The 10,461-nt window shown below is 46.0% G+C and overlaps 1 protein-coding gene across 1 annotated transcript; it reads left to right on the top strand.

The window, feature by feature from the left end:
* The first annotated feature begins 5,971 nt into the window (after nucleotides 1-5,971).
* Nucleotides 5,972-10,396, top strand: ATP6V1G1 (ATPase H+ transporting V1 subunit G1). Its single transcript, XM_026059596.1, has 3 exons — nucleotides 5,972-6,107; nucleotides 8,059-8,159; nucleotides 9,622-10,396. The coding sequence occupies exons 1-3, from the start codon at nucleotides 6,026-6,028 to the stop codon at nucleotides 9,793-9,795; spliced, it is 357 nt and encodes a 118-aa protein (XP_025915381.1). The 5' UTR covers nucleotides 5,972-6,025; the 3' UTR covers nucleotides 9,796-10,396.
* Nucleotides 10,397-10,461: the final 65 nt, after the last annotated feature.

Raw genomic sequence — 10,461 nt, 5'->3', positions numbered from 1 at the left:
GTGTCAGTTTACTTCTGTGGCCTTCCCCCACGGTCCTGTGCGAGTGGATAGGGCCCATAAGTACAGGGGTGTAAAGCTCAGCTTTCCAAAGGTGTTTCAAAGTCTAAAATCAGGGATTGTTATTAGAATTTTTCCATTAATGTTGTAAGCAAATTAGTTCCACTAGGTAGCTACCTCAGTGTATAGGTGTTTACATACCTTTGAAAATCCTTAGTCTAGCAGCTATTCACACTGTCCAAGCTTAGGCTCCTAAATCAGCTAAGCCGAGAGTGGAGAAAGTCTCCTCCCAGGGCAAAACAGTTAAACTTCTGCAGTGAAGCGTCAGCCTCGCTCCACAGACTTTCTAAGAAGAAAAGCTGGTTTATTTAGCAGGCAGGAGTCCTACAGCTGACTGTGAATAGTCCCTTAAGGGATGTACACAGCAGCAGCTCTTGTTATATATCTCATCAGAGCCCCAGAGGCAAACAGGCTACTTGCTAGAGCCCCAAACAGTCATTTGGATGATTTCCAGCCTCACCTTTGTCTGGATGAACAAGAGTTTGTTTGAGAGGGATCCCTCCAGCACCCGCATCTTCCCTTGTGGCCTAGAAATGTAGCAACTCTTTACCATGGCTTGATGCTACTCAGCATCACTGTGCTGCACCGTATTGCATTACTGTCACAGTATATTTTCCTGTTCTCCAGAGCCTGTAATGAGCATCCAGATTAAATTGAGGCCTCAGACACTTTTGATATTTCCAAGCAATACTGATAATGAATGAGATTTATACTGCAGTCTGTCATGTATCCAGACACCTCTCAAAGCACCAAACAATCTACATATGCAGGAATTGCTTCATCCATCAACAAAATTCAGCCACCTGAAAGCAGTGGCTGTATGGTGGTGCACAACAATGTTACTCAGTGCTTTGGGACAGGGAAAGCTGAATTGAAGAGCCAGGGGAGAAGTCTTACAATAGGGAAAATGTTACTGAACTGTTGCTTCCCCTGCAGAACAGGAATAATACTTCTGTTCTTGCAGAAACTGGAGAACTGATAGTCTCCAGCAGTCAAAGATTTGGTGCTACTTATTATAGGAAAAACAACCACTTTTCAATGTATGAAAGGATCTACTTTTTCTTGCTGTCATCACATCTAAAATCCTGGTCCAGACAGACTATATGTATGTGTCGACAGTTCAGTCCCCAATTCTACTGTCATCACAGTTTAGTGGCTTGAGACCTTCGTGGCCGAGTCCACGGGAACTGATGCCTTGGGAGTGATGCTCCCTAATGCCAGGAGCCCAAATGGCTTCACAAATGTCAGATGCACCAGCAGCTGGTAACGCAGAGGCAACAGCTCCACTGGGAGCATTCACGCGTTTCTCAAAGAATGGATTAAAGTTTCCAATCACATCCCTTGCAAAGAACATTAGATCCCCTTTGCTTTTCAGTTCAACCTCTGCTTAAGACTGGACACCAATAGACGTCAAGGAATTATGATTTGAGATTGCTTTTGGTACAGAAGGTATTAATATGCTCCACTGAAATATTTTGTCATAATAGAAGAATATATAAACAGAGTTGCTTCTCTTATTTTTATGAAAAGCTCCTGCCATCAGCCAGGGTGGTGCCTGTGACCCCAAGTGGGTAAGGGGCTGCAGCGCGGCCCTTCAGCTCCGCAATGAGGACTTGGCAGCGGGAGAGGGTAAGGAAGGGGAGTCCTGTGCTCAGTGGGGAACCGTGGGAAGTCACTCGCTGCCCCATGGACAGCGCGCAAACTCTGGGAACAAGCCTGCACCGCTTCCCACACAGCAGCACAAAGCAACACATTCGTCCCAATGAAAGCTAGTATGAGCTGGCACCAGAAATATGATTTCTTGAAAATTCTGTTAAGAAAATCAATTCTTACACTGTAAACATAGGTCCCTTCTTCTGGTATAATTCCATCAGCAGTAATCAAGTTTTCCCAGGATTTAAATTGCCCTTGATCATGAAGAAACTCTAGATTGAAAATGAAATATTCTTTCTTATTCTGGGATGATATTAGGACAAATTCTTGTCCTATGTCAGAGACAGTCAAGCAGTATTGGTTTGTGCAGTTGAAAGTTTGGTTGACTTTTCCATGTAAATTCTACTGCTATATTGCCTTAGATTTCTAATACTCAGTTCATAAATTTAAAATACCCCCCCCCCAAATATGAGTTCTGTTTAAAACAAAAACTAGCAATGAGTAATTAATTATTATCAACCAACAATCAATTAGCAACAACCAACAGTCACATCATCTCAATGCCGCAAAGTGATTTGTGTTAATGAATTAAACCTCAGAAATCACTTTGATTCCTATTAAAAGGCAATCATCACAGATACCTCAGGCTTCAACACAGAGGTTTTTTAAAAGAGTAGACTATTGCAAAACACAACAATTTAAGTCAGGGAATGGAGAATAATAATGCATCCAATTGAAAGTGCAGGGGAATTTAGAGAGGAAGAATGTAATTACCTGATCTGGAAAGAAGCCAGACACAATGTTTAAAAACTCATTTCTTATGAAAAGTGTCTTGGAATCTTTAATGACTACAAGATTGTAAGACATCACGCACACTTTTTTTTTTTTTTGTGCTTAGAAACTAAAAGAAAAACAAAAAGAGAAAGCAATCTGTATTTTTTTCTTCCTGATTCTAGAAACATCTTCTGAGTTATTGATTGATTCAGAAACCAGTTTAACACATGCTTGGAGTTATGATCCAGTGCAGAACAAAAAGAAGAAAGATACCATTCCAAAATGAAAATCAGTCTTCAATACTTTCAAGAAAAGAACAGATTGTTTTTTTCTTTTGTTTTGGAAAAAGAAAGAAAATGAATTAAAAAATAGAAAATGTGTCTAATTTTTTGCTAATGAAAGTGATCTGTAGAAACAGCCAAAGAAAAATAAAATGCTTTTGTTTTCTTCACACTCTGCAGAACAGTCATTCTTTTCTGGAAAAAAAGCCTGACTGTGAACTGTGAGTCACCAGCTTCACCCAGTGTTCTTTATTTCTTCTAAGTCGTCATGAAGCTTCAGATGCTGACAGACTTCAGATAGGGAGATAATATTTGTGAAATACTAAACTTCTCATGTTGCTAAATACCTTAAATCAGGGTTTATGTATCCAAAGAGACTGGATTCCAGTACAGTAGGGTGAGCAGTAGCTTGGTGAAGGCCGACAGTGGGCAGAATTTGTGCTCTTTGATTTATCAGCCAGCCTAGCTGAGGCAGAGTAGCAGAAGAGGAAGTAATTTTGTGTCAGAAAGATTTGAGCAATTTATTTCCCCGTGGAGGAGAGTGGAACTAGCCTTAATCTTCCACAGATATTTTTCCTTCAGTCTTCTGTTGAATGTGAGGTACGTGACATTTAGGAGTCATCAAGTTTATGGTATTAAGAAATCAGCACTGGAGAGAAAATGGGATGCTAGTATCAGAGTTTTGGGATAGCCTCTTCCTCTGTAATATACAGTGACAAGCACACGTACAATGAATCTGGGGAGAATAAATGACAAGTTCAGAAGTATTTGTGATGCTAATTAATTTCAAATCCATTGCAGATAGAATTAAAGCTGTACAAACAACTCTTATTCATGCAAATGCAGGTCTAAGAATTGGAAACACATTTTTCCCAATCAAGAGAAAAAATTTTTCAAAATTTTAAGTGAATTGCAAAGTTGATGAAACATCTTTTAGAGTCAAATGTCTCATGTGACTCACATCATGAGGTTTCAATTAGCATTTGAGTTATCTGAAACTAAAAAGAAGTGCAACCAAATGAAATTTTGTTTTAAATACAAACTGTTTTTACCCCATTTGTTTAGCAACAAAATGAGTTGTCATAAACTCGTCAAATGTTTTTGGTCAACCCCATGCCGTACTTTCAGAGGGATTTTTGTCTGAAAACTTTGTGCGATTATAACCAGGATGTTTCCAGTGGCAGAAAAGGGTGTCATTATCTTCCAGGCAGAAGCAGTGAGTCTGAAAATCAGTCATCCAGGAGGAAAATAATGCCCCACTGACCACCATAACTTTAGGAGAGAGACACGTCTGTTTCAAATGGTTTGCTGCAAACCAATTTAAATGAGTTGCTTTGCCTTCAAAACACTTGGCTGTGGGGATAATTTGTGGATTCAGCTCCAGGGCTTTAATTAGCAGCACATGAACATCTTAAAACAACGGCCGCAGCTAACAGGAATGGTGAGCGTTTAGATGGAAACAGCAACAACAGGCGTCATTGGAAGGCTGTAGGAGTCAGTGGAAAGTCTCATGATTTCATAGCTCTTGCACAGGTGTCTCTGCAGTGAGAGATGGGCGAGTGGCTCCTAAGAATTGGAGCAAGATGGGTGTCCACACTGGGCAGAAAGCTGGCCTTGAAACTGCTCTTTTGGAGCGGTACGGATATACCCAGATGTCCATGTGAGGTTTTCAGYGGGCTGGGATGGGAGTGGGACAATGCCACAGGTGCACGGGACATGGACTCTCACACGCCTGGAAGTGACCTGTGGTAGTGAGACCGAATAGTATCACGGCAGAAAGTGGGCGCGCATGTATATCTGCATCTCAGCAACTGTTCCTGTGATTACCCAAATTGCTAGTTTCCAGGCTTGGTTCAAAACACAGATTTGTGATCAGGGCTCTTTGCCCCATCTTTATATCTTTCTTTGATTGAAGTGAATATCATGCTAGACTGACAGGCCCACTAAGCCCATTTAGTTAATCTCTGGGACCAGACGAAGGTCACCCTGCCAAATACTCATAATTCCTGTTGAGCTCTCTGCATACGCACTTGATTCATTGTCTCGTGTCCCTTCCATCACCGGGGACGGAAGAGGCGTAGCAGCAGACWCTAATTCCTCCCTGTAGTGATATGAGTCACTGTCACAGCTCTGACACTGCCGTGGTGGCAAAAATTGTAATTTACACTCCGAAAGTGTCAGGAGGAACCGGCACTCAGGAGGGGCACAACSGCCCAGGGTTAGGCTGAAATGGGGTTGAAGTGAATTAGGTGTGTTCAGAGTAGAAGGCCTCATTCTCCTGGGCACTGTTAGAAAATGGTCCCGGACGGTCATAAATCTCTGTGCGCTTCTGTGGATCTGAGCTCGGGAGGGAAACGTCAGGTCCACTGCCCTCGGGGGAAACAGCTTCCTCCGGGGCCCGTTTTAACAGCGATGTGCCCGCCGGGTGCTCCGCTGTCGCCTCCACGTTGCCTCAACAATGAGAACAACTAAAAACCACGACTTTTTTAAAAAATTCCTTCTACTGCCTTTCTAGTTCCTGAAGGGTTGAGAGTGAGACTTCCTTCAGCTTTCCAATCTTTATTTTTTGGGGGGAAGGGGTCAAAAAAGTACTCGGAAACCTCCGAAAAGCGCAGTGACTCGGGCAGCTCCTGGACAGRAACAGTGTCTACACCAGCACGGGAGATGTTTGAGGGCTTGGCTGAAACTCAGTCAACAGCAGTTCTCCTCAGGMTTTTGTTTTTTTTAATGAAGAACAAGGGATCCCACCCACTTTCCACGGAGCCCAGTGAGAAATCCTTACYAGGAGGAAACGTGAACCAAAACAGGGAGAGTTCGACTGTGTTGACAACTCCCCCCCCCCTACACACACACTTTGCGTTTGGCTCGGGGAAAATAACCGGCGTGGTTTATTCCCTTACAAAAACAAACTACTTAGGGCAACGTTTTAAAAAGCCCGTACGAGCTGAGGTAGCCGCCTCACACACGGGGCCGGCCCGGGCTCCCGACGGCCTCTGGGCTCTGCTCAGCTCGGYACTGCGACACCYGAGGAGCTTGTAGCTCTGTCAGCGCCGTTTTCAAGCGGGGCCCCCGCGCGTTGCGGCTCTGCGCCCATCAGAAGCGCACGGGCGGCACCGAGGCCGCGCGAGGGCGGTGCCGTCGGCCGTTGGGCGCCGGGGCCCCGCGAGGGGCAGGCGGCGCGTTGGCCCCGCCCCGGCGCGGCGGTGACGCAGCACGTCGCGGCGCCGTCCGTTGCCGCGGCCGTTAGCGGAGCCGCCGCCATGGCGAGCCAGTCGCAGGGCATCCAGCAGCTGCTGCAGGCCGAGAAGCGCGCCGCCGAGAAGGTGGCCGAGGCCCGCAAGCGTGAGTAGGGGGCGGCGCGGCCGCCCTCCGCCCCGGCGGCGGGGCCTGCGGGCCCCCTCGGGCCTCCGTGGCGCCCGCCGGCTTGGGGGGGCCTCGGCTGGGGGAGGCGATGCGGGGCCGGCGTGCTGCGGGCCGCCGGCCTGAGGCGCGGGGGCTGCCCGGCCCCGCGGGGAAGCGCGGAGCCCCGGAGGGCTGACGGCTTGGAGCGGCCCCTCGGGCCTCCTGCAGCCCGGCTGCCGCGGCGGCTCCCTGCCTGCCTGCCTCCCTCCGGGCGCGGAGCTGCCTGTGTCTCACAGGTGGTGCGACCGTGCCCCTGCCGAGCTGGCAGAGAAAGACTCCAGCGATCCGTTTTGTTGCCATTTGTTTTTTTTTTCCTTTTTCTTGGTTTACAATGCTGCTGGTGTTGGAGCTGCCCCTCGTGAACCGGCTGAGCAAGCTAATTCCCAGCCTGAGCATCAGCAGGGTCTTGGGGAGCCTGCGGGCAGGCCTCTCTGCTGCTTTGGGCCTTCCCGGCCTGCGCCGTGCCTGAGAGACTGCCCAGCACTGACAGCTAGTGAAGATGGTATCAGTGTTTTACTGCTAGTTTAGGGCTGAGAGTGCGGATGGCCAGGAGCTGAACAGAGATGATCTCCAGAGTTCCCTTCCAACCTCAGCGATTCTGTGATTCTGTGAGAGGCACAGCCAAAGCACGAAGCCCTCTGTGTTCAAGCTAGGAGGGGCTCTCTCTGCCTTTCTGTGTGGATTGTTATATTGTGCTCATTATTTCAGCAGGGTTTGCTTCCCAGGGTGTCCCTGGGAAAGGGAGAGAGCGTGCGGTGCGTTCTCTGTTCAGGAGGCGTTAACTCTATAGACAAAACGCTGCCTGCCTCACTAGTGAGAAGGCCAAAGGGATGCTCTCAGCAATGGTGAGTTTAGTGATGACTGTCATTTCCTTGGGAGCGCAGCTGTGATTTGGTTATCCAGAAATCTCTCTTCTGTGTGAAGATGTGCAAGGCGAAGTTGAATGCTTTGTGACAGCAGGGAGGCACCTTTGTGTCAATAGCTGGAGAAACCTGCACAAGTGTCAAATGAGTTGGACGACTTCTCTCCTACTGAAAAATTGACACGAAAGTGGGGACTGCTCCCCAGTAGGAGTCCAACATCAAAAGCCTTTCCTTCACAGCATCAGGATTTTTTGTTGAGGGATAGGATATGCTTATGTGCACACTTTTTCAATCTTTAATTTTTTTCTTGCGATGAAAGCAGTATATTTTCATGTAGATGACCAGATATTTTATAGAGCAGGGAGCTACTTCTTGGGGCTTGAGGTCAGCTTTTCCTATTAAGTGGAGCCCAAATTTTTCTCAAAGAGCCCCACCTAAACAAATCATCTTTTTAACTTCAGGTGCTGTTATTTAATGATGCTCTGCTGTCTTGCAGTTCTAACCTCTTACAGTTTTGTGAGAAGTAGATTGTTGTAGTTCACTCTAATGATGATAGCCTTGAAAGGGAAGATGGTAGAGTCAAGGAGGAGAAGTTCATGCACTAGCCGGTTCTTTGATTGCAAAACTAAGATTGCATGTTCTTTCTGCTGTGCTGTTTGGAATCTTGGAGATGTTGTACGCTCGCATGAGCGAAGCCAGGCCTGCAGGTTGTCTAAGTGCATCCACTGGATTAGAGAACCTGTGCAGTTCTTGCTGTTGGAAGCTTATTGCCTGGTGAGGTTGGTGATGGTTCAGTGGCATGCAGGCAGCCCGGTGCTCCTGAGATTGGTTAGCAACGCATATATGGAAGAGCCGAGATCTTGTGCTGTGGCTGATGCCGTGATGAGCGTGGCTGATGGCCTCCTACAGGACGAGGTGCTGCAGATGCTACAGTGATTGTTTTGCCTCATATAGCTGGAGCAGTGTGGGGAAACATGCTCTCAATACCTTCTCTTCTTTGTTTAACATGGTACTTTCTTTCAAAACAGGAAAGAATCGGAGGCTGAAGCAGGCAAAAGAAGAAGCCCAGGCAGAGATTGAACAGTACCGCTTGCAGAGGGAGAAGGAGTTCAAAGCCAAGGAAGCAGCGGTTTGTTTTCTAGATAATTCACTGTTACCTACCCAGACCCTTAGCCCTGCAGTTGGTGTTGCTTGCCCTGAGAGCTGCCTGCAGGGTGGAATACTTTGCAGGAGATGTACTTCCCTTAACTGCCTTCCTCAAATGTGCAGCCACGTGTCAGGGAGAGATCAATGGAAATAAATCAGAACATTGTGTGCTGCATCTCAAAAGCCAGAAGTATTAACTGGTAAAGATTTAACTTAATAGGCTCATGTATTGACTGGTGCCCTGGTGGAGGTCTCAGCCTGGCAAAGCCTGCTGTATGTAGCAGTGTCAAATAAGACAGCTCATTCCTCCTGTCACAAGCTAGTTTTTACARTGCTAACTTGGAAAAAAACCACGTGCCTCACAGATGATGCTCTCTTGCCGAAGTAGTTGTAAGGCTTGYTGTTCTGATCAGCAGTCTTGCTTACTGTGTCTCAGGGGGTGTATTTTCCTCTTATTCTCCCAAAAGGTGCAAAACTGAAGTCCTTTACCATCTGAGAACAGTAGCACAGGCAGGATGTTTACACATGCTGTGTGCCCCTGTCAGTTCTTGTGAAGTCTTCAGAAAATGACCTTCAGAAAACTCTCCCCTCTGTCAGCCTTCCAGTCTGTGTAGTACCACCTCCTCTGTTCTCCTGCATAATAGCTTTCATGCCACTAGGTCAAGACTAGATTTTTACAAGCGCTTTTTAGCTTGGTTCACTAGGCAGCATGGTATTGGGCAATTCTAGGCTAATAAAGTGGACTTTACTAGTCTGTCAGTTGGTTCTATTTTAKTCACCTTTCTCTGGAGAGGGAAACTTTGAATGGAAGGCACCCAAGGTGCTAGTCTCTCTCTCAGCATACTTTCTTTGCCTCTGTTTTTCCCCACATATAATGGGAACTTTCTCTCTCTGCCCTTGCTTATGGGGCAGGTGGGTGGGAGACTGCTTGCTGTGCTTATGATGTGTCCCACAGTTATGTTAAGAAGCCAGAGATTTTTTTTATAAAGAATTTTCATAAGGAATCTCAAAGAACAGAAGCAATGGGATGATGTGAAGACTGTGCTTAAACTAAATCATGAGTATTATTTTTCTTAAGCTATTTACTGCAGTAATGGCCAGGGTTTCCTAGYTGCAGTTCCACGGACAATAGCACCTTGATTTCAGGCATTCTTGCTCTGCTTAYGGAAGCTCATGTTCTAAACTGATAGCTGATGAATGAGAGAGGATAGAAAGGCATGAGCTGCAGCTGGTACCTGAACTTGGGCAGGATTAGTGGCAAATCTGAGAAGAGCATGAAACAGTARCTTTTTTTTGTCTCTCCATGTGCAGTTCTTCTCAACCATAAATCTTTGCTGCAGTAAGATGCACTGAGGCTGTACAGAAGGACTGAATATGGAGCCAGTCATAGTATTTTCTTTGTCAAACTATTTGCCTGTGAACTTTTCTTCCTTTGTTGCTTGTAGGCCCTCGGATCTCATGGCAGCTGCACCACTGAAGTTGAGAAGGAGACCCAGGAGAAGATGAGCATAATCCAGCAGAACTTCCAGAAGAACCGTGAGGTGGTACTCTCCCAGCTGCTGTCACTAGTGTGTGACATCAAACCTGAAATCCATGTGAATTATCGCATCAATGGGTAGTAGTGGAAAAATGGATAAGCATACTGGAAACGCTGGCAGTAACATCTGAGCTTCAGGTGGAATGTACAGCCCTTAGCCATACCTTAACTGTTCTTGTAAAGATGTTAAATTATTTCAATGAGTTGCAGGTCATCAATATCTTGTTGGAGTTCTGTTAGTTTGCCTCTTGACATAGATTCAGAGCTTATTCAAACATTAAATGGCCATGTCTTGAATCTGTGCTAAGCTGTGAAATATATATTCAAGTTGGCACATTAGCGCTCCCTTTTTTTTTCTGGTTAGTATTCAGTGATCAGTTTTCCTTGGAGAAGTGGAAACGGGAGTCAGAGGTTYGCCAGGTTTGAATGGAGAGCCTGAGGCTGTGTTTGTTAGATCTGTGTAACTGTATTCTTGTAGACCAGATTGTATCTTTTGGTGTGTTGTTAACCTTCACATGGGATTAAGCCTAGAAAGAAGAATTCTTTGGCTGTGCAGTACTGGCTGGTAATTTTCAGGTGCTTAAGTTTCTCTGTATTGAATATCCTCTGTATATTCTACTATTAGCTTGAGTTACAAGTCTGGCGCTATGACACTTGAAAGTAAAAACTTATTTAACTCTGAAGTCTCTTTAGTCAGTCTTATTGTACCTGCTCCCTTGTTCCTGAGAGTGCTGACGGGACTCACTGT

This window comes from Apteryx rowi, unplaced genomic scaffold (genome assembly GCF_003343035.1).
Source record: "Apteryx rowi isolate R43461 unplaced genomic scaffold, aptRow1 scaffold_16, whole genome shotgun sequence".
NCBI lineage: Eukaryota > Metazoa > Chordata > Aves > Apterygiformes > Apterygidae > Apteryx > Apteryx rowi.
Note: the sequence above shows the minus strand (reverse complement) of the source record. Positions and strands in the feature narration are given on the sequence as shown.

Bases quoted from the DNA above. Each gene is read 5' to 3' on its own strand.
- ATP6V1G1 (XM_026059596.1), top strand. From the start codon at position 6,026: ATGGCGAGCCAGTCGCAGGGCATCCAGCAGCTGCTGCAGGCCGAGAAG. The intron at 6,108-8,058 runs GTGAGTAGGGGG...CTTTCAAAACAG, and splicing joins GGTGGCCGAGGCCCGCAAGC to GAAAGAATCGGAGGCTGAAG. The intron at 8,160-9,621 runs GTTTGTTTTCTA...TGTTGCTTGTAG, and splicing joins TCAAAGCCAAGGAAGCAGCG to GCCCTCGGATCTCATGGCAG.